This window comes from Sinocyclocheilus anshuiensis, unplaced genomic scaffold (genome assembly GCF_001515605.1).
Source record: "Sinocyclocheilus anshuiensis isolate Anshui unplaced genomic scaffold, SAMN03320099.WGS_v1.1 scaffold217, whole genome shotgun sequence".
NCBI classification, from domain to species: Eukaryota; Metazoa; Chordata; class Actinopteri; order Cypriniformes; family Cyprinidae; genus Sinocyclocheilus; species Sinocyclocheilus anshuiensis.
Genome location: NW_015536538.1, coordinates 1,397,058 through 1,421,333, shown reverse-complemented (window position 1 = coordinate 1,421,333; position 24,276 = coordinate 1,397,058). Strand labels below are relative to the sequence as shown.

The following is a 24,276-nucleotide window of genomic DNA, read 5'->3' as shown; positions in this document are numbered from 1 at the left end:
GACATTTTGTTTATTTTGTAGGCGTGTATTCAAGAGCATTATTAATAAAATAGAGTTCTTATTAAAGCACGGTTTATGAATTTTTGTGAACTGTGATGAAGCCAAAAAGATAGTATTTTCTTTAAAGATGTGTACACTTAGATCTCATAGGAGTGGTTTCTGTCACAATTGTTGCAGCTTTATCATTGCATGCATATAAATTGTCTTTATGTTTGTTACAGTGTTTTTGGGGTGGGACATTTGAATGTTATTAAATATGTCTTTAGATTTTTTTTTGAGATAAAGTTGTTGAATTTTTTGCACTAACAATTGGAATAAAGATGAATGATTAAAATACATGACTGGTTATCTTTTATAGTTAATATAAAGATATGGCACTAACAGGGAGCTCATTCAAAATGTTAATTAAATGTAATTAAATGTAAGTTTATATCTAAACACTATGTGAAAATGTTTTGTCAAAGTACTACATGTGCAAATTAACTAGTTTTGGTCAAAAATATAATTTAATATTACTAACAAAATTCAAATGATAAATCAAATATTGTAAAATATTCTCTCATTGCTCACATAATATTGTAAATCACATGCTCAAATGCAACAATTTAGTTATTTTAGGTAAACTATAACTAAAAGAAAAGGAAATAGCAATCATGTATGAGATTTTTAATATTAATCCATTGCAACACTGTCAAAATTAAAAATATAACGCAATGCCCAAATGATAAATCATATTACTGACATCATTTGAGCAGTGTTTAAGAACATCTGATTAAATACTTTTTTAAACAAGAATTTTTTAATCTATAAGGAACAGTTCACCCACAAATGAAAATGTGCTGAAAATGTGCTCACCCTCAGGCCATCCAAGATGTAGATGAGTTTGTTTCTTCATCAGATTTGGAGAATTAGATCACTTGCTCACCAATGGACCCTCTGCAGTGAATGGGTGCCGTCAGAATGAGAGTCCAAACATCTGATGAAAACATCACAATAATCCACAAGTAATCCACAAATAAATAATAATGAAGACTTTTTTTAACTTCAAGCTGTTGCTTTGGCTAAAATATGAGTCTGCTATCCATAATATTGCTTTCTCCTGTGAAAAGTAATTTAGTCTGAATCAGGAACGAAGTCTGCACAGATCAAGCATCATTTACATTTAGTCATTTAGCAGACGCTTTTCTCCAAAGCAACTTACAAATGAGGACAATGGAAGCAAACAAAAGAGCAATGATATGCAAGTGCTATAACAAGTCTCAGTTAGCTTAACACAGTACACGTAGCAAGTTTTATTTTTTAAATCATATAATAAATAAAAAGAAAAATAGATAGATAGAATACAAAAAGATTAGAAAAGCTAGTGTTAGTTTTTTTTTTTTAAAGAAAAACAAGCAGTTAGTAAATGAATAGAGTGCAAGTTTAAAAGGGACAAGTTAACAGTCCAAAACAACTATAAACAATTATGTGGGTGGATTTTGATGTGAGAGACAGCAGGAGATGGGCTTTATCACTGGATTACTGACTCGTAAAGAAAACAGATAGAATACAAAAAGATTAGAAAGCAAGTGTTAGGTGTTAGTTTTTTTTTTTTAAAGAAAAACAAGCAGTTAGTAAATGAATAGAGTGCAAGTTTAAAAGGGACAAGTTAACAGTCCAAAACAACTATAAACAATTATGTGGGTGGATTTTGATGTGAGAGACAGCAGGAGATGGGCTTTATCACTGGATTACTGACTCGTGTTTTGGCCAGAAGTGATGGTTTAAAGTTAAAAAACGCCTTAATGATGAATTTGTTTCTTACAAACACGCAGCTTTTGGCTTCACAAGATGTTAATTGATGGACTGGAGTGGCATGGATTACTTGTGCATTATTGCTCTCATTCTGACGGCACCCATTCACTGCAAGAGGATCCATTGGTGAGCAAGTGATGCAATGCTACATTTCTACAAATCTGATGAAGAAACAAACTCATATATAGTTTGGACTGCCGGATGGTGAGCACATTTTCAGCAAAATTAGATTTTTAGATGAACTGTTTGTTTAAATATCACACATGAAACTGAGCTCTGAGCACTGAGCTCAACAAGGGACTGAAAGAGTTTTCTCCCTCATTAGTGAGCGTGTTCAGTGGCCCTGACTAGGTTGTGGGTGTAGTGGCTTGTCCTCACCTGCCCTTGCAGGTTAACGGCACCAAGCCAGCCTGTTAAGAAGGTGAGCCGGCTGTCCATCAGCCCTCCGCAGGGGACAGAGCAAGGGGGGCGGCTCTTCACCCCTACGATCCGGCCTAATTGCCCCATGTTCTGCTGCTGGTTTCCATGCTTCAGTGACACAAAATACACACACAAACATACGGTCCTCCTAAATCAAATTACATAATACATTAATGCCATGTAGAATAAATACATTTACATCATCTATTTCCTCTCAAGCATCATATTTTGAAACACAGAATAATAAAATGGAAGTACGGGAATTATGTAGTGAACACATGCCAATGTTAGTTTTATTTTAGTTATACTGTAAAATGAATCTTTTTGTGATGTGGTTAAACTGGCTGTCAATGCGCCCTATTACATGACCTGTGACGAGTGTCGACTGACGAACGTGAACTAAAGGTCAGAGGTCAAGAGGCTGACCGGTGCTCATTTTGACAGATGACGTCAGTTCAGGGATTCTACATGGATGCTGTAGAAGTTTAATTAAAGAAATTTAGCTTTAGTTAAAAATAAGCGACAGGTGACTAAAATGAAACTCAAATTATTTATCTGACATGCAAGTCCAGAATGAACAAAAATAGGGTCGCTAGGGTGTTCTGCTAAGTACAGTACAGTTGTCAAAAAACAATGGTTGTTTTCCACCCATTTATCGAATTATCTGTGTAGCAGAAATCAAAAGTCTAGTGTCTTGGAATATTATCAGCAAACACTGCTTTTCTTACATAGTATTTTTGTCTTGTTTTCCATTACAAATAAATAAACCTGGGTTTCAAAAATAAATAAATAAAAATCTAAATTAAGTGAGTTTATGCTTAAAACAAAACAGAACAACGCAAAAAAAGTAAAATAGGGTAAGAAAAACAAATATATATATTTTTTTTTATTTGAGTTATACAAATTGACAGATACATTTTATTTTTTTACTTTTTCAAAATTAAGTGAATTTATAATTAAATTAGATAAAATCTGTCAATGAGGTGAAACAATATTTTGTTTTCCCTTTGAATTGCACAGATTGACAGATATTTTTTTATTTTCTCAAATTTAATTGAGTTTATGCTTAAAACAAGAACAATATCTGTCAATGGTGTAAGAAAAATAATTTTGTTTTCCATTTGAATTATACAGACATTTTATTTTCCTATTTTATTTTATTTTTTCAAAATGAAGTAGTTTTATTCTTAAAACAAGAAAAATATCTGTCAAAGGGTAAGAAAAATAATCTTGTTCTCTCTTTGAACTGTACAGATTGACAGATATTTTTTGTTTTAAGTTTAAACTCACTTAATTTTGATTTTTTCTTTCTTTCAGAAAACAATACAATCTTGAATCATTTCGCTTCTCAAGTAAATGCATCTTGATTTAACAATGTTTAGATATTTGTACTGGAAAACAAGACAAAAATAATGAGTAAGAAAATAATTTTCTTGCAGTGAATATCGGCCACCCTATTCTCTAAAATTTAAGGTGGCCATATAAGACGGATATGTTTTTTTCACATTAGCCAATGCCAATAATTAGAGTCTAAATATTGGCATTGGCTAATGTGAAAAAAACATATCCGTCTTCCTCAGGTAGAGCTGAAAACTGTTAAGATCTCTTTGCACAGACCACAAAAACTGCAACACTGACTGTGGTTCACTGCTAAATGAGTGCTTTATTTTCCTGGCTCGGGCAAGGGTCTGATAATAATGAATTGATTGTGTGTGTTTTTCGGTCCTCACGCTGTGCAGGGATCTGGAACTTGGGATGTAGTTAACTCTCTGATTAGTGGAACATGCTCTACGGTGCAAATAATAAGGGAAGCAAGCGGAATTAATCGGGTTTGATATCTACAGCTCTTCTATGTCCTCTTCACATGCCATAATGAGACGGTTTGGCATGGCGACAGGAGGGGGAGCGAGAACGTGCTTGACCATTGTTTTCCCTTTTTTGTGGCTTGTGAAGACATGTTTGAAATCACATGTTGCCATATTACTCGCACTATTTTTGCAGTATGCAGTGTGTATGCATGAAATGCATTGTGTGCTAACTTTGTACATGCATGGAAAACCCAGACTAGCCTACTTCATCTGCCAAAGAATTTAGTATATTCACAACAAACACAGAGTGAAATAATGCACTGCAGTGAACTTGACCTCCTATTTCCAATGTGAACCGGAAGCTAAAATATATTAAATTTCTTTCTGACTTCAGACTTCAAATTGGATTTAAAATGCAAAACAATCGTATGTATTGCAAACATGCAACTCTCAAGAAAAATAGCATGGATATCTGTCATTAATTTAGCCTTGATTTAGTTTAGGCAAAAATTTGTAATTAATCTATCTAGAAAAATAGGCTGCAGTTCAACATTGGTTGGTTAACACATAATCACTAAACCATGAATGTACAAGCATGTACAAAAAATAGAGTCACAGCGCCATCTACAACTGCTCAATTGAACTGCACTAACAACGCAATTGTCCAATATGCATGAGTCCCCACTAAATAAACTCTAACAGCATTTGCAAACCATTTATCTTTTGTAACGTGACAGTATTTTAGAGTGAAACAGGATATTCAGTGTGTGAACATGTAAGGACTGGGAGTTGATTTTACCCACTGGGAATTTAATGCAAGTCTAAATTGCATTATTGCATTGCTTTATATTATTGAGATATTTTTGCAGTGTGCATCTGTGCATGCTTTATGGGCTAATCATTGCAATACAAGGCGATTTTGTGACCGTTCACATAATTCATAAATAATGTGAAACTGATGCCGCCACAAGTAGGCTATGATTCGACAGGTAATAATTACTTTTAAAGGGTTAGATTAAAAATGAAAAGTAAAAAAAAAATCATTTACTTACCCTCATCTCGCTTAAAAGCTTGTATGATTGTCTTTTTCTGTGGACCATAAAATAAGAAGATTAGCAGAATGTCCACACTGCTCGTTTGACCTATAGGGATGTTAAGCCACAAAAATGTAATAAACTACCTGTAAATATTATCATTTTTATTGTTATGTTCCTGAAAGGGTGTAAATGTAAAAGAATCAGCTTATTCATTGCAGCTTAAATATGTAGGCCTATATACTTCCTTATCAAGTGTCTCTAAGTTCATTAATGAAGTTTGTTTCCTAGCAATATAGCTGCTCTGAAAACAAATCAAATGCATGACAGCCCTGCAACAACTTTTATTGTAGGAATGACTGGAAATGTATGTATTTAGAGGGAAACAAAACCCCGTATTTGTGTAAGCACCGTTTTCCGCGTACACGTCTCTCTGTGAAAATCTCACTCAACCGGCCTTCCCTCTGATGTTACCCTGGAAACTGATCCTGAGTCAGTTTTGTCTTGTCATGTGACGCGACCGCGGGTCATTGCGTACAGTAACGGCTGGTCTGAGAACAGCAAAAGAGGCGGATACAGTATCCGGTGTAGAGGCGAGCCAGGCACTTCGTGGTCTCTTGTGATTGGTCGAGAGCGTCAGCTGTGGACCAATCAGCGGCAGACATCTGTGCAGCCACAAGCTTCTCCCGAGCCACTGATAAACCGAGAGCAGCAGAGCGCGAGAGGGACGGAGGGAGTGTGCGGGTTAATTCCTCAAATTAACAAAAATGCAAATTATTACATTATTCCAGCTTGTTTCTGCCTCAATATTGGCACTGGCTGCCAATGCAGAGGTGTATTTTAAAGAGCAGTTTCTGGATGGAGGTGAGTGGATCATTGAACTTGCATGCCATGGTTGATTTATAGGTCACAACATTCAAAGTGACATTAAAATCGGTTCTCGACTGAATAATTAATAGGCTGTGATGGTTAATTATACTTTTGTTATGTTTGGAAAGTAAATTTTATTACTTAGCAGTATTGGTTTACGCATATTAGTTTGCCAGAGCAAAAATGAAACCCATCAAAAATTATTCTTCCTTTCTTTCTTTCTTTCTTTCTTTCTTTCTTTCTTTCTTTGCATTGCACAATGAATGTTACAGTACTGAAGAAGTGCATTATGGCACATGGGTTGTTGACATTCATTAACTTTTAAAAACATAAAATCAAACATTTAGGTCACAAATGTTAGGTTATGTATGCTTGTGTACTCCTACAAGTTGACAAAATATAGAATTTAACGAGTTGAAACTTCTATTCTGGGACCAAAGGTTCTGATGACTCTTCTTGCACCGAGGGGCGTGTCCAAATATTTGTCCAATAAAATGCTCTGTTGAACGAGAAAGCCACGCCCCTTGAGACCCATGACAGCAAAAGAAAGTATCAAATCATGTTTCACGGCTGTGATGTAAACTCAATTCTATTGGCTGTTTAAATAGTTTTATGGAATGTCACACCACACCACAGTATACTGATTAAATGTCATGTGCCCACTGCATCTTATAAGTCATCATTTAAGGCCTTGTCTAATTGGTTTGTTATTTGCACAAGATGTGTTTAGGTATATGTGTTTAAACTAAATTTTTGATCAAACATATCAGCGAATACATTTTGATAATGCAAATGAAAGCAAAACTTGAATTAGCACGTGTCTATCAAATGGGTTTGCAAGAACAGGAAGTTTCTTAAGTTATTCCACAAACTTCCTTAAATATCAATTATTAAACGTGTGTGGAATGTGATTAAACCTGCAACCCTCATAAACTCTTCTCGTTTCCTCTTCAAGTTCATAGATAAAGATTTATAATTGCACTCTTGTACAGTTTGAGTTAGTAAGTTAGCTGGTGATGACATAAATATTTATATAGTGTTTTTTATGATGTCTTTTTCAATAGAAATGTAATTATTATTTTTACTCATTATTTAGCACCTCGTTTTAATATAATTGTTATTGTCATTTGTTATTATTAAATGGTATATTTAGTTTTCTTGTCATTTCTTGTTTTGTTGTAAAGTTTTGGCAATACTTTATATAAACACAATTATGCCAATAAAAAAAAAATATATATATAAATAAATAAATAAATATAAATAAATTTCCTTTTTAGGAAGGTAATCACATTTTATTTAATTTCAGTTAACATACATTTTATTTCAAGTAATCAAAGTGTTTTTTAAATGGTTTTAATTTTAGTTAACAGTAATAACCCTGGTTTGTTTCATAACTGATTTACTTTGCAACATAGACACTGTTATTGAACTGAATCGAATCTAAATTGATCTGAATAATGACATTATTGTCTTCTGTAGAGCTGCTTTACAGCTAAAATTGAATTTGTTTCATAATAGTTGAATTTTACAACATAAACACTCTTATTTTCCTGTTTTTAAATGTGAAACTGCTTTGAAACAACTTGTGTATTTGCATGTAATGTCCCTTTTTAGGATACTAATCCTGTTTTCATCTCATCCTTGTTCGCAGTTACATTCTCTGATATTGTTTTAGCCTTATTTCTTCTCTTCTAACTTTATTATCTGAATTCGCAGATGCCTGGAAGAGTCGATGGGTGAACTCGGAGCACAAATCTGACTATGGCCAGTTTAAACTAACCGCCGGAAACTTCTACGGAGATGCTGAGAAAGACAAGGGTAGGCTTTTACATCCCTAAAAATAGGCCTGGGTGATAAAACGGTATCGATATTTATCGACGGTACACCTTCCTCGATAACGATATAAATGCTATGAGTGACGCAGACAGCACACGCAAACACAAACATGAGGGCTGTGCCTGCCTGTGATGAGGAGATTGTGAATAATAAAAAAAAAAAAAGAATATTAGTCGAATATAAAATAAACATTTGTATTTGAATGCAAAAATAGTACAATGAAATGTTAGGTGTGCGTCAGGGAGTGTCATCAGTGGAGCTGCACTTTCGTCTCACAGAAGAGATGTATAGAAAACCATGCAATGTTAAAACAGTTTAAACTTTTAGAAAACACGTCATGAATTTGTGGAGGTTTATTCCCTTTCACTGCATCTCATATATTTTTAAAGGCAATCTGTGTGATCGGTGCTTCGGCTCTTTGGATTAAGCAGTGCATAAATACGTGATGCTGTTTTGTTCATAATTGTTTATGCAAATTACGAAATTATATTTGATTTATATTTGAGTTAATTTAGACGTAATGCACGTTTTTTCATAGACAGTTATTTGACAATTTAATGTGCTGCATTATTTTGCTCATTGCGCCCTCCTGTGGCCTCGGGAAACAAGCCAAAAGTTTAACCCATTTAATCTGCATAAAAAACATTAGAAATGAGATATTTGTTTAATTTTTATTTTGTGTTTGACTGTTAAAACAAAAAATTGTTGTTTGTCTCAATAAATTGAGTTAATTTAAAAATACAGTGGTTAAATGTAAACATTTTTTTCTATTGCTCTTTGTTTTAAAAAAGGTTATAAAAAATGTCAATAATTATCGATACCGAACGATATGAAACATTATATCGTTGATACATTTTTTAGCTATATCGCCCAGCCCTACCTAAAAACTTTACCTTTGGTTCAGTAAAGAAGCAAATGATGAGTTTGCTTGACTTTTCTTCACCAACAGGTCTGCAGAGCAGCCAGGATGCCCGTTTCTATGCCACCTCAGGCCGCTTCGAGCCCTTCAGCAACGAGGGCAAACCTCTGGTGATCCAGTTCACCGTCAAACACGAGCAGAAGATCGACTGCGGAGGCGGATACGTTAAAGTCTTCCCGGCTGATCTCAACCAGGCTGACATGCACGGAGACTCCCAGTATTACGTCATGTTTGGTACGTCGACCGTAACGCCTGGATTTATTATAGGAAAGGAGTCATTTATTTATATTTTCGTGTCTGAATCATCTCAACAGGGCCTGATATCTGCGGCTATAGCACCAAGAAGGTCCACGTCATCTTCAACTACAAAGGCAAGAATCACCTCATCAAGAAAGAGATCAAATGCAAGGTGAGTTCCTGTTAAAAAGTCTAATTCAATCCAGGGTTTTAAAAGACAATATTCAGTAATAATATCGATTTAATGCACTGAGACAGTCGGACGAGAACAAAATTTGATCTGAATTGAGCTGATAATGATAAAGCTTTGACATTATTGAACTGAATTGAATCTACGTTGAACTAAATTGTAGGGCTGGTCCGAATACCATTTTTTGAGCTTCAAAGCTTCGGTAGTAATCAACACTGAATATTCGAAACTTCGGAGGGAGGGGGCTGAACATATTCTTCTCTCTAATAAAGGCAGGAATCTCTGCGTGTCTGTCTGTCTGTTTGTATTTTAATTATGTCGAGAATAGGGTTGTGACGGTGAGGAAATTTTCCCGGCATGCACATTTTACTTTCACTTTCAAATAGCGGCAATTTGGCGTAAAGCAATTGTTCGTTTTTAGTTCGTTTGAATTTTCCCTCTTTTCCTCGCTTTCCTTCGCTTTTAAATAAAATGCGCATTTTACTTTCACTTTCAAATTAGTGTCAATTCGGCGTCAATTGCTTGAAAGCAACAACAAAATACAACGTCAAACTCACTTTAACCTATATATAAAACATAGAACTTTTATTAACAAAATGAATAAAAATACACCATGCTATAGGGCAGGCTATGCTTAATATAAAATAACAAATAACTTACATAGAGTTTAAATAGGTATACAAAACTGGAAATAAGTAAATATGTAGCCTATAATATATAACCAAATAAATAAGAAACGTAGAACGTTTATTAGCAAAACGAGTAAGAAAGATTGGAGGCACGGCATACACCTTGATGTCAAATAAAAGAAATAAATTACACAAAGTTTAAATAAAGTAAAAATCAGCAAACACTGTGGAACCAATTAAATAAGAAACGAATGTTTAAAAAAACTTCCAAAATCACCTTAGATAAACGGCAAAAGTCAACAGGCTTTTCATATTCCAAAATACTGCCAAACAGGCGCTTTTGAATTTCGTTTCGAAACTAGAGAATGAGAACCGTTTCGCGGGGGATGCTAGGTTCAAAAAGAAAGAATATTCGAATCTCAAAATTGAAAATCGAATGCCAACCCACCGAACGAATATTCGAATAATCGAATATTCTGGTCCAGCCCTACTAAATTGATCTGAATAAAGAAACTATTGCTTTATGTAGAGTTGCTTTTACAGCTGAAATGGAATTTGTTTCATAATTTAATAATTAACAGCTATTTTCCTGTTTATAAATGTGAAGCTGCTTTGAAATGAACTGTAACGTGTAAAACACTTTCTAAAAACAAAACAAAGAATAGTTCAGCCAAAAATGGAAACCGTGTCATCTAATCATGTGCTCATCGTTACTAGCAGAATATCTGGAATATTTTCCATGAAATAAAAGTGAATGATGACTTTGAAAATACTGATAAATGCATGTGATAAATGCATGCTGGGATGATTTCCATATGGCCCAAAATAAAATCTTTTCAAAATATACTAAAATTTCCTACCAATATATTTTTGGGCATTTTATTTTTGAAAATATATATATATTTTAAAAGTGTAAATATATTTTTAAAAAGCATTTAAACATTTATTTTGCCCTCCATTCACATATGTCACATTTGAAGAAAAACATTTTTTGTCTATATGTGAAGATACAACATGTTTGAATAAAATTAAGCAATGAATAAAGCCAAAATGTAGGCTACTGCAAGATTGGAAATGTAATTTCTTGCCCCGGAAATGTATTTTGGCAAATGAAGGTTGAAAGTAAATATATTGTCAGTTTCAAAAATATATTTTGTTGAGTTTCACTGTTTACAACATAAATTTAGCATTTATTTCAAATATATTTTAGCCAGAAATTGTTTTTTTTTTTTTTTGCCAAAAGGGGTTGAGAGTATCTGTAAAATAATTGTCATAGAATGAAATTGACATTTTAGAACAAGCTGTCTAAATTAAATCTCTTTTTCTCTCCATGCAGGATGATGAACTGACTCACTTGTACACACTGATCCTGAATCCGGATCAGACGTACGAGGTGAAGATTGACAACGAGAAGGTGGAGTCTGGCTCTCTGGAGGAGGACTGGGACTTCCTGCCCCCGAAGAAGATCAAGGACCCCGAAGCCAAGAAACCTGAGGACTGGGACGACCGCGCCAAGATCGACGACGAGACGGACACCAAACCTGAGGTTTGATTCGGTCTCATATCACCTGCGAGGCAGAGCTGGGTCACTTTCAACTTTTAACTCTGACTGTGTAATGTTGCCAGGACTGGGATAAGCCTGAGAACATTCCCGATCCTGATGCCAAGAAGCCAGACGACTGGGATGAAGATATGGACGGAGAGTGGGAACCTGCCATGATCCCAAACCCAGAGTACAAGGTAGTGCACCCCACACTGAAAAAAATGATGCATTGAATTTACTAAATTTTTTAAGGTATGTGGTTGCAATCAATTTATTTTAGCTACATTTAAATAAACAAATTTAGATGACTAAGTTTTAGCATGCTTTTTTTTTTTTTTAATGTAGCTAAAATAAAAAGTTTGCAACCACTTGCCTTAAAAAAAATTTCATATCATTTTTTTCAGTGCAGGAAGCAGTATAAAAATGTCAAAAATAATGAAATTCAGCAATGCATGTGGTAGTATTCATGGCATGCATTTGCTCTGTCCATGATTTACTAAATATTTACAGTATATTCACAGTGTTGTGAATATTGCGTTGGTCGTAATGTGCTTTTTATTAGGCCAGTTCATTTTTATTGAATTTTAATTCTTGCTTTAAACATCAAGTCTATTTTTCTGCAATGATTTGATTGAAATGATGGTTCCTCTCACGCCTTTAAGCCATTTCAGAGGAATTACTAAATATCAGTAAAATAATTACTACTGAATAATAATACTGAAACTTTAAATAAAATTAAAATTAAAATGGAAAAATTAAAAAAATAAATTCAGTATTTATTATTATTATTATTATTATAATAAATAATATATTATTATTATTATTATAAGCAAGTAGTTTTTTATTAATATTTTGAATTACTTTTTATTTTCAGATTTTTTTAATTTAAATTTTAGTTAAGGTTTTAGGAATTTTGTTTTGTGTTTTTAGCATTTTTATTCTTTTTCTTTTTTTTTTTTTATTACAGCATGCCTATGTTTTATTTAATTATTTATTAATGTTTTATTCATTTTTTTTCTGTTTTAGTTTATTTTAGTACATCAAGTTAAGCTAAATAAAAAATGAGAAATATTTTTAACTTTTTTTTTTTTTAATGGTTTTAGTTTAGTTTTAGTTAATTATAATAACCCTGGTATGTGGTTGCATACACAATAGTGAGTTTAGAAAGAGGAAATCTATTTTAGAACTGCTAATTTGTCAGAGTTTGTGAGGTTTCTCATCACACTTTACACAGTGTTTGCACATTAAACCACTAAGAGGCGCTTTTCTCCCTCTATCAAATTCAGTTCACTGTGAGAAACACAGCAGACACCAACATGTTTCTGTTTCTGTTTTGTCTCTCCAGGTAAAATCCGGCACTATTTTTGACAACTTCCTAATCACAGATGACGTGAAGGAAGCCGAGGATTTCGGAAATGAAACATGGGGTGCTACAAAGGTACGAGACACAAAATTACAGTGAAAGAGTTTGATTTTAGCATGTTGAATACTTTCATAAGCGATAAAGATACATTTGAAATTGTCTGTGTTGTCACAGGGTCCTGAGAAGAAAATGAAGGAGGAACAGGATGAGAAGAAACGCAAAGAGGAGGAGGAGAAGAACAAGGAGCAGAGCACAGAAGCAGGCGATGAGGAGGAGGAGGAGGAAGATGAAGGCGAGGAGGAAGAGACAGAAGAGCCTCCGGAGGAGGGAGACGACGATGCGCTTCCTAAAGACGAACTGTAACGCAGGAAGTAGATTACGGTCCACATTCCGTGGTTGCCAGGGAAACGACCGCAGTGCATACATTCTAAACGCCACACCCTTTGAGACGGCGATGATGTCATGATGATGTCATACAGGGGCAAACGGGCGAATGGAAGTTCTCAACCCATACCTTTAATTTGCGACCATTGACCTTTAACGAGCCAGTTTTTTGTTATTGAAGTTTTCTGTACAGTACCAGGGGTCTGATATGTTTGACATCTTTTAATGCTGATCTATGATCAGTTTATTGTGCCTTTCTTGTTTGTAAAATCGATGCCCATATTAGTTCATGTTGTTGGTGTCAGTTATGTTCAGGTAGTTTGAAGGAACTAGACGAAATTCATGAAGTTTTCTTGAATTATAGTTATGAAAGCCCGTTTTCACCTCTGAATACAAAAAGAAAAAGAAAATTTATCTCGCAATTCTGCGTTTATATCTCACAATTTGGACTTTTTGTCTTGCAATCCTGAGAAGAAAGTAAGAATTGTAAGATATAATCTCAAAATTGCAAGATATAAACTGAGAAAAAAAGTCTGAATTATGAGCTTTAAACTCAAAGTGGCAAGATATAAAGTAAGAATTATGAGAGATAAACTCAAAACTGCAAGATACAAACTCATGATACTGAGAAAAAAGTCTGAATTGTGAGATTTAAACTCAAAATATTGAGAAAAAAGTCAGAATTGTGAAATATATACTCAAAATTTTGAGACAAAGTGAAAATTGTGAAATATAAAGTAAGAACTATGAGATATAAACTCGTAATTCGGAAAAAAAACCCTCAAAATTGTGAGAAAGACATTTACATATTTTTTTTTTATTCTGTAGCAGAAACAAAAAGTCTCAGAATTGCAAGGGAAAAAGTCAGAATACTGGGTTTATATCTCGCAATTCTGAGGAAAAACAAAGTCTGAACTGTGACAAAGTTACAATTACATTTTTGTTTTTTTCCATAGTGGAAACGGACTTCCATAAATAGTATGGAATGGGATGCTACACAGTTCACAGCTTGCATAGTTGTTTCTCCACATTGCAGAAATGTTCAAACTATTCAACTATTCAAAGTATAGTCCTCGTTTCTGAAACGCCAGCAGAACAAAATCATTTTTTGTGTAAATTGTTGCAGGAAAACTTACAGCGATTTACACAAATTCATTCGGCTTTTATTTCATCAACGAGGACCGATGAATGTTTGTACTGTAGTGCAAAAGAAATTCACAATTGGCATAATGTTCCTTTGGCACTAATGATTTAGTAGTTTTCTGTTACCGCAGTATGTGTGCTCCTAAACAAGATATTCAGTCAAATTCCTTTCTTTTTCCAGCTCTATTTATTTACAAAAGTCTTGCAGTTTGAGTTTTACCTTTCAGATTATTTCAGAATTGTTTATATATATATAAACAACAATAGCAACAATAAGGGATGTGGTAATATTTGCAAAGATTTTAAGGCCTCATTAAAAAATAAACTAGTTGTCTACACACTGTGAACTAAGTCCCAAATGCTCAAATTGGTACTGAAACTCCTGTTTAGTGACATTAAACCACCTTTTTACATGTTGAGAGTTGTAATTAATACCAAAGTTTTAATAAATAACTTTATTGTACTTGCAGTTGTAATATTTTGAGTTTTTGAGCACATTATGGTTTCATACTCAGAACTTTATATTATTTATTTATACTGATATAATTCAAGTTAGTTGTTTACACTAAAAGAATAGATGAAGATATCTGAACATTTGTCCATGTTTACACATTACACATTTCCCATACACTTTCATGTATTCATCATTTCTCTAGAATGTTTGTTAATCATCTTTTTCTGTAGATTTGGTAAATATTTTGAGTAATAATTTGTATATGCAACACGAAAGCTGGTCCCAAAATTAAAGTAAAATTAAAAATTAAACTGAAAAGTTAAATTTAAAGTAAAATTAAACTGAAAGTTTTCCAGTCTCAAGCCATCTGTAAGAAGATTTGAAGCAGTGCAGGATAGCTGTATATAGACTATGATTTGTGTAAATCTCACTAAAGATATTCCACAGACTTTATTCAATCATTTTTTTCATAATTTGAACTGCACAAAAGTGGTCAAGTAAGACATGTTTAGGTTGTTTCTGGTAGCTGCTTGCATTATCTTCACCATATATGTTTTCTATAATGGAAAGCTGATTAACATAGTCCTTTGAGTCCCATTCTTAATTCCTATCACATCAGTTTTACTATATGTCATGCATTTACAAATCTGGTACACAAGATGGAGACATTTTACAGCACAATACTGACTGAGTAAACTTTCTCAAGAGGAGCTTCAGATACATGTAGGCCTACTGATTTTTCCTTTTCTTTTCTTTACTACAGTAAACTTAGGCCTATCACACATTCTCCCATAACACTGTTTTAAATATATCATTTAAAACGAATTATTTTCTAGATATTTTCTGTTCTGCATTATGTTTTGCATGCTTTTTTTCCTGGTTTTGCATTTTAGATTAATAACATAGATAATTATGAACGGTGTCCACAATCAGATATGGACATATTTGTCCACAATCGTCTCAGAACAGCTTAATTTAGTAGGCCTAAGACTTAAGAACACGCTAACAAGTTAAAATAACTTAAGTGAAATTAATTTAGAGAAACAAACCACCTCTGTGTCATACCAAAGATACTATCTTTAATGAATCTTTAATGATTTCAATGATTTTAATGTAGTTTTTTTTTTTTTGGTGTTTGGCTTAGTCATTATTATACTCTTATACCTTTTGTTCTTTAATATTTTGAATTGTTTTTAGCTTTATTTTTTGTAAGCATTTGTCATTTTTATTTAATTTCTTTATTTTTAAAATGTGTATAAGTAGTAGTTTAGCTTTTAGTTTTGGATCTGTTTTTAGTTGTCTTAATACTACAATTGATCGCTTCTGTTGTCCTCATTTGTAAGTCGCTTTGGATAAAAGCGTCTGCTAAATGACTAAATAAATAAATAAATAAAACATAAAATTTCACGTTTGAAGGAGTCCTGTGCGCATGCGCGTGAATCAGGAAACATGGCGGCGCTCAGTCAGGTAATGACTTTAAAAGTTTAATCACAACTAAACTGTAAAATACATTTTCAGAGGATTTATATAGATCATGGTCTCTGGGTTGTAGAAAATGCTGTTACGTCTTGTTTAGGCGTAAAAGTACGGAAGTTGTTGGGCTCTCCTGTGAAACAGGCGCATTATCGATTGTTGTTAGCGAATATTTCGTAGTTATGTTTTCAGTTTTGCCTCGTTATGTGTTTTAATAATCTCCGATAATTGATTGCTGACTGATTTGCGCTTTCAAGGTCGCTGTTTTGCAACTTTTTGACTCTTTATGTCGCGACAGCTGTTTGTGCAGCACCATTACGAAACTGTTGTGTGTATTTTACATGATTCCTGTCAGTGAATGGTTCAGAATTTTGTTCAGAAGCATTATTATGATTTTGTACGATGTATTATGTCAGCAGTCCGTTTGTGTACATTGTCTTTAACGAGAGAAACCTATGTTTTCGTCATCGATGCCCACAGCAGCCCCTGCCCTTCTCATTACTGTAATAATATTATTAACTATTAATTATTATTATTTATTAATATTATTAACAATAATCATACATACTTTATACATCATGGTGGTATTTATTGTAAAATCATATGGCTGTGATCTTTTGAGAATCATCAGTGTGAAAATGAAAATTGCAAACAAAATCAATATTAACATTTGTATGGAAATCAGTGGAAATGCACTTAATTTTTGTAAAAATGTATAATGTCACAATGTAAATATATATATATATATATATATTAATTTTTTTGATAATTGTATTTCATGATATTGGTAACTCTTTAGAGTAAGGTTCTATTAGGTAACATAAGTTAATCCATTAACTAATAATCAGCCATTTAGTATACAGTAAGTATATACAGTATATTTGTCAATGTTAGTTATTAAGATACAGCTGTTCATTGTTAGCTGAGAGCCAATAAATATTGTTAACAGATACAAATTTAATATTGTATTAGTAAATGTTGAAACTGACTAAGATGAATATGCTTTAGACGTATTTTTCGTAGTTTGTTAATCACATAGGAACCTTATTGTAAAGTTTTACCCATGTATATTTATATTTTTACTGTCCTTTTTTTAAATTTTCATTCCTATTTATGCAGTTATCAAGTGGAAGCCCTGCATATGAGAGCTTCTACAGACAGGTAAATTCACTGAACATGACTTATGGGACGAACCTGTTTAGAGATGTCAGGGAATTACCAATGCTATTTAAAATGGAATAAATAAAGCCCTGATATTATGTGCTTCCAATGTCACCCCAGTGAAGTGTAATATTAATATACTGGCTTATGCTGATGATGGTTCCTGTCATTATAAGTCACTCTGATGGCCTGTGGTGTTTGTTGCAGGTGGATCCGGGAAACACTGGGAAAGTGGGCGCTGCAGAAGCCGCTCAGTTCTTAAAGAAATCCGGGCTTTCGGACAGCACATTGGGTCAGGTGAGAATAAATAATCACGTCACTGAACATCTGAAAGCCTTGAGATGCAGCGCTGGAACTGTTGGTGGAAAATTACAGTTTTTTCCTCTCTTTACAGATCTGGGATCTGTCAGACCCAGAGAGAAAAGGTTACTTGGATAAAAAGGTAAATACTATTGTTTGTCAGAATAGGCCTTTAGACAATTAGATGGCTTTGCCGTCGTATTGATGTAATTTATATCAGCTCTTCATTTATTTGAAGTCTTAAATCCTGTTTGTACAATTGTGTTTGATGGAAAGTTAAAAGTTCCGCCTTTATGAATCTCACTGAGCCAGATTTTGGTCTAAAAAAAAAGATGCAACACGCCAAAATAAAACGTTTGGTTTTACATGAATTAATTATCACAGGTATGTATTAAATATTGTGCAGAGGAATGTAATTCTCAAAGTAATAATGATAATGCAATTTATTAAAACATAATTTTAAGGAATATCATACAATATCACACATTTTCCCCCCATGTTTTTATTTAAATCTCGATCCTGCAGTGCTTTGTTTGTTGTTGATGTTTTGTTATTTTAGTATAATTGAGAGAGTTTTAATATTTTCTGATTTTATTTTAATTTCAGTTAAAGTTTTAACAGTTTTGTTGTATTTTTGTCATTTTTATTAGTTTTTTAAATTTTTGTTTAATTTTTAGTTATTTTGGTACATCAAGTTAAACTAATTTCTATTTTAAATAAATGCTCTTCTTTTTAACTTTTTATTCATCAAATAATCCCGAAAAAAGTATCAAAGGTTCCAAAAAAATATGAAGCAGCAAAACAGTTTCCAGCACTGATAATAAATCAGCATATTAGAATGATTTCTGAAGATCATGTGACACTGAAGACTGCAGTAATGATGCTGAAAATACAGCTGCGCATCACAGAAATAAATTAGATTTTAATGTATATTCAAATAGAGAAACGTTATTTTACATCATAATAATATTTCACAATATAAAATTTTTTCCTGTATTTTTGATCAAATAAATGCAGCCTTGATGAGCAGAAGAAACTCCTGTAAAAAACATTAAAAATCGTTCTGATCCCAAACGTTTGACCGGTAGTGTATATATATCTATTCTTTTTATTAAAATCGAACATTTTTAGTAACAAAAGATTTTTTTTTAATGCTTTTACTTTTAGCTTCTGTTAACTTTTAATAACACTGGTTTAACCCTGGTTTGCAACCTCTGTTAAGGGTTTCTTCGCTGCTCTGAGGCTGGTGGCTTCTGCTCAAGGAGGAAGTGATGTCAGTCTAAACAGTCTAAGCCAGAACATCGCTGCACCCATCCCTAAATTTGTGAGTGTTGGCACTTTAGATACCTGAGCTGAAAACTCAGTGACCCACATGTGTTTATCTGTAAATGTCATTTGAATAGCTTGTGTATAAATGAAGATGTGGTGAAATTTTGCTTTGTAAATAACTCTTGTATGTGTCAAATGCTTAAAATATCTCACTGTCATCCTGTTGAGTACGGTAGCTGATGCTGACAGTTAATCGCTTGTGTTTGCATGCTGATTTGTAAGTTGTTTGGGTTAAAAGCATCTGTTAAATCAAATGCATGTAAATATCCGCAATGCCGTGTGTTTTTTCAGAGCGATGCCGGCAGCCCGTCCCTGAACATCACAACCTCTGCTGCTGATTCCAGCTGGACAATAAAGGTACAGAATTACTGGAATAAAATTCACAGATTTGTGATGGAAAACTTATTTAAATAGTCTCAGGTTTTCTCACCACACAGTGATTGTCTCTTGTTTAATGTGCTTCACCAGCCGGAAGATAAAGCCAAGTATGATGGGATATTTGAGAGTCTGTCTCCGATTGGTGGGCTGCTGTCAGGTGATAAAGTGAAACCAGTCCTAATGAACTCAAACCTGCCTCTCGATGTGCTTGGAAAGGTGAATATCTGTTTTACTTTATAGTAAGCTTGCACTGATACAGACAATTGAGACAAATAGCCACTTCATTTTTACTGATATTTTCCTGATATTCTAATAGATTGTTACTTTTATTTAGCATTAAATGTAGCAAAAATAAAAAAGTAAGGTTTATAATCTTATAAATATTTATTTTTCAATTTTTTTGAACTTTCTATTCATCAAACAATCCTGAAAAATCAAATGTATCACAGTTTGCACACAAATATTGGGCAGCACAAGTGTTTTCAACATTGATAATAATCAGAAATGTTTTTTTGAGCAGCAAATCAGCATATTAGAATGATTTCTGAAGATCATGTGACACTGAAGACTGGAGTGATGATGCTGAAAATTCAGCTGCGCATCACAGGAATAAATTACATTTTACTATATAATGGAAAACACTTATTTTAAATTGTTATAATAATCATTTTCAAGATTATTGTTTTTGTTGTATTTTTGGTCAAATAAATGCAGCCTTGGTGAGTAGAAAAGACTTCTTTCAAAAACCCAATTTTTTTTAAAAGTGTCAGGTAATATAATAAAAAGTATAGTATTATAATGTTACAAAAGTGACCAATTCAGACTGATGCAGAATATTAAACATGTTTAATATTGCTAATATTTGACGTACGTTATATTATAGTTTAGATCTTTAGTATATTCATAAATGAACTTCTTGATTACATAAATGTTTTTTTGACTTCTCTATCTCTGTTTTGTAGATTTGGGATCTCAGTGACATTGACAAAGATGGACACTTGGATAAAGAAGAGTTTTCAGTGGTAAGTCAATTAATGCATCAAACAAAATACCATGTTGTTTATTAGTAGTGATGTGATCAAACCTCTAACACTAAGTATTGAAGTACAGTGTGTGTCGTCCTGCAGCGTTTGTGCTCCAGGTTCAATCATGTGTCTTGTTGATGAGAGCTTTTACTTTTAATTTTTAGTATTATTCACGCTCTCCAATGTGTAATATATAACACAAAACAGATTAAAGAGTAAGTGGATATGTGGATGTTATCATCAGTGACAGGAGGAAACAGGCCAGTTGCTAAAAAACCAGAAAGCGAAATCCCAATGCTCAAGGAAAGAGAGTCACATCATTTGCTTTCTGCAGGCCATGCACCTGGTTTATGCAGCCAGAGAGAAGGAGCCTGTGCCATCCACCCTCCCCACCGCTCTCATCCCTCCATCCAAGCGGAAGAAGATCGCAGGCGATCTTCCGGGATCCGTTCCTGTTCTTCCCTCTAGTCCGTTCCTCCTAAAGGAGAACCTGCGGCCCACGCCGGTGCTTTCCAAGAGTCCTCTGGGTAGCAGCACAAATCTGTCTCCGTCGAACTCGTTCAAGCTCTCCACCCCGACACCACCGCAGCCTCAAACACACACACAGGTGAAACCTGTCGATCTTGATCTAACACTCATAATACTGGTCCAACCACATTCTTATCAGCTCCTGGCGCTCTAGTCCTCATTGACTACAAAAATAATTCACAGATTTTAAAGGGGTCATTGAATGCAAAATTCACTTTTGAACAGAAATGTGTGTTTGTACACATCCACCCTATAATGATAAAAATCCACTTTTTTTAAAGGGGTCCTATTATGTTCTTTTACAAAGTCTTGATTTTGTTTTGGGGGTGTACTAGAACAGGCTCTCATAGTAGGTTGTTTGAAAAACACATTATTTTTCACATATTTTACATTATTACAACACCTCTCTCCCCAGTCTGGCATGAACGGCACGAATAGTTAACTTTGCAGATCTTTTTTATGCTCAAACAGCAACATTACAGACTAACTAAAGTTGAAAATGTGAAAAAGCATAATATGACCCCTTTAAATCCCTATAAATAATATCCCCTTTCTCAAATCAAGCTGTTTTCAGCTTCTTGGCTGTGTGACGTCACAGACTCAGGCCCCTCCCACGATTGTTGATTGACACTAGCGTTTTACCTTAGCTCCGCCCTGAGTGAGCTGTCATCAGTCCTCCATTGTTTCACCGCCGGAGCAGATGTAGACAAGAATGTCTCCTAAGCGATTGAGGTGTTCTGTTGTTGGATTTAATGATGAACATAGCAGTCGTCATTTACTCCCGACATCTGAGCCGCTGAAGACACAGTGGATTACTTTTGTTTTTGAAGGGAATGCGCCCCCGATCTACCTAAATGCGTTTATGTTCATGCGAATCATTCGTGATCTAGCCTCACCTACAGAATAAGTGAGTATAAGGTTCTTTTATGAATCCTTGCAAATCGCCTTTCCTAATAATGTGCTAGCTAGCAAGTTCCGTGGCTAAAGTAAACAGTCTTATGAGAACGGCTCGTCACCCCACGGAAGAGAGGGGCGGAGTCAGCAGAGGTCATTAGCATTTAAAGGGACATGCACTAAAATGGCTTGCTGTGTGCAGAGCTGTTTTTGACAGGGTAAAAAGGGTGTTGTTTTACACTACCATTGAGAAATTTTAACCAAAGTATGTTATAGACTTTTCATTAAGACCCTAAAGGATCATATTAACGTGTGGAAAATGGGCATCCGATGACCCCTTTAAAAGGGAAAGTTTGTTTGTGCACAATTTTCTACATTGTTTGGAAACCTACTGTTCTTTGACCAAGTATCACAGTTCATTATTAGTTACTCAATAACTAAACCTGTACAACACCCAAGATATTCTCATTCAAATGACTTTCATTGTAAACTTCATGAGCAGCCAGATAGCAAAAGAAATTGAACCATTTGAGGTTTATGGACTGAAGTTTTTGGCATTTGTGCACAAGTGTGCATGCATTCTGAAAGGAATATTAGTGTACTGCATAAACATATAAAAAGCAACCAGAGGAATCATAATACTCAATATCAGAGTAATTATCAAAAAATAAAGCTAAAATAAAATATGAATATTAGATGAAAAACTTTTTTTTTTCTTGTTTTAGTTTAGTTTAACTTCAAGCACCAAAATAACTGGATAACTGGGAATAAAATAAATATAAACTAAAACTAAAATTAAAATTAAGTAATGCTATATAGTAATTAATAAAAAACAACAATAAATAAAAACAATAAAAATGAAAAAAGCACATAACAAAATTACTAAAAATATAAATAAAATGAAAACTGAAAGTATCTAATTTAATAAAATCTAATTTAAAATATTAATAAAAAATATCAGTATAGAAATAATACTAAAATTACACTGCACAAAATGATTTCTGCATGTACCTTTTTTGCATAAAATGTTTAAACTCTACATCTACAAATTAATAAATAATTTGCATCTGTTTTTATTCAATTTATGAAGGTGCTGTAAATGTAATTGTTATATATTCTATTGAAATTTTACAATACTACTCTATTTTGTACATGCAACTTAGATTTAGTTTAATTGTAAAAAAATAAATACTATTAATATAGTTGATGCATCCATTGCATCCAACATGTTTTCTCACTGACCCGCCTCGAACTTATTGGCTTATGTGCATTCATGTGCATAAATATGATCTTTCCAACATGACCTGAATGCACCCTAGAGACATTGCGTTGTGCTATAAAGTATCTCAGACAGTGTCCTCTGGTTGTAAACTGCAAATTTGGGCTGATGCATATAGAAAATTCACACAATGCACGTAGTATACACATTGCAAAAATGATATAGCCCTGTGCTATTCCAAGCGTTCCCTGTATTTGTCTTAGCAGGCGTCCTCTGATCACTGGGTGGTGCAGGCGGAAGACAGAGAGCAGTACGAGGAGATCTTTGAACTGGCAGACTCTGATTTTGATGGGATGGTTGGAGGAGGTGAAGTAAAGGATATCTTCATGAACTCTCGGCTGCCTCAGAGCGTGCTGGCACACATATGGTGAGACCATTAAGTTTGGATTAACCAGTCAAATGCAGTCTCATTCTCAAGTCACCCACAGCCTTTTTAAAACTATTTTTGTGTTTGCAAAATGAACTTTCTGAGCAATAGGATTTGTTATGTTGCACATTCTCCTCCTTTCATACTTGGATTCACAAAGTTTTCTGTTGTTTTTGTCTGCAGGTCACTGGCGGACACTCAGCATACGGGCAAGCTCACCAAAGAGCAGTTCTGTCTGGCGATGCACCTGATTGAGGAGAAGGTGAAAGGAGTGGATCTTCCTCAGAGTCTGACCCCTGAGATGATACCACCGTCAGAGAGAGGAGCTGCCAGCACTCCGGTGAGAGGACAAAACGCACGATCAAAAGCAGGATCGCTTTAGCCTTAAGAGCTCCTCATTTATGATCATATTGTGGTAACACTTTACAATAAGCTCCCATTATTTAATAGGATAGTTCACCCAAAAATGAAAATTCTGTCATCGTTTGCTCACCCTCAAGTTGTCCCAAACCTGTGAGTTTCTTTCTTCTGTTGAACACAAAAGAAGATATTTTGAACAAAGTGGGTAACCAAACAGCTGACGGTAGCCATTGACTGCAATCGATTTTTTTTCCATGCTATGGAAGTCAATGGCTTCTGACAACTGTTTGTTTACCAGCTATCCCTTTGATATTACTTAATGCTAAAAATGAGCAATGTGTTTGTTACAGTATTTATTTATCTTTATTTTAATGTATTTTTGTTACAGTGTAATTATACAGTTAAAAGCACAATATATAAGATTTTTTTATTAAAATATCCAAAAACCACTAGAACAGTGTTATATATTTTGCTGACTTGTGTACTTACATTATCCCAAATGTTTTGAAGAAAGTTTAAATCCAGAGAAATAAGCAATTTTAACTAGTGACACGGACC

The 24,276-nt window shown here is 34.0% G+C and overlaps 2 protein-coding genes across 2 annotated transcripts in view; both read left to right on the top strand.

The window, feature by feature from the left end:
• Positions 1-5,741: 5,741 nt before the first annotated feature.
• On the top strand, positions 5,742-13,015 carry LOC107696693 (calreticulin-like). Its single transcript, XM_016497156.1, has 9 exons — positions 5,742-5,920; positions 7,643-7,744; positions 8,712-8,915; positions 8,996-9,090; positions 11,074-11,283; positions 11,364-11,477; positions 11,843-11,846; positions 12,492-12,718; positions 12,818-13,015. The coding sequence occupies exons 1-9, from the start codon at positions 5,824-5,826 to the stop codon at positions 13,004-13,006; spliced, it is 1,242 nt and encodes a 413-aa protein (XP_016352642.1). The 5' UTR covers positions 5,742-5,823; the 3' UTR covers positions 13,007-13,015.
• Positions 13,016-16,045: 3,030 nt separating this feature from the next.
• Positions 16,046-24,276, top strand: part of LOC107696226 (epidermal growth factor receptor substrate 15-like 1) — a 46,805-nt gene continuing 38,574 nt past the window's right edge. The window contains exons 1-11 of the mRNA XM_016496489.1: positions 16,046-16,091; positions 17,217-17,258; positions 17,466-17,555; positions 17,653-17,700; positions 18,781-18,882; positions 19,179-19,244; positions 19,356-19,481; positions 20,228-20,287; positions 20,625-20,897; positions 23,198-23,358; positions 23,542-23,698. Coding sequence (XP_016351975.1) covers positions 16,074-16,091; positions 17,217-17,258; positions 17,466-17,555; positions 17,653-17,700; positions 18,781-18,882; positions 19,179-19,244; positions 19,356-19,481; positions 20,228-20,287; positions 20,625-20,897; positions 23,198-23,358; positions 23,542-23,698 — 1,143 coding nt within the window. The 5' untranslated portion in view covers positions 16,046-16,073. The remainder of the gene's footprint in view (positions 16,092-17,216; positions 17,259-17,465; positions 17,556-17,652; positions 17,701-18,780; positions 18,883-19,178; positions 19,245-19,355; positions 19,482-20,227; positions 20,288-20,624; positions 20,898-23,197; positions 23,359-23,541; positions 23,699-24,276) is intronic.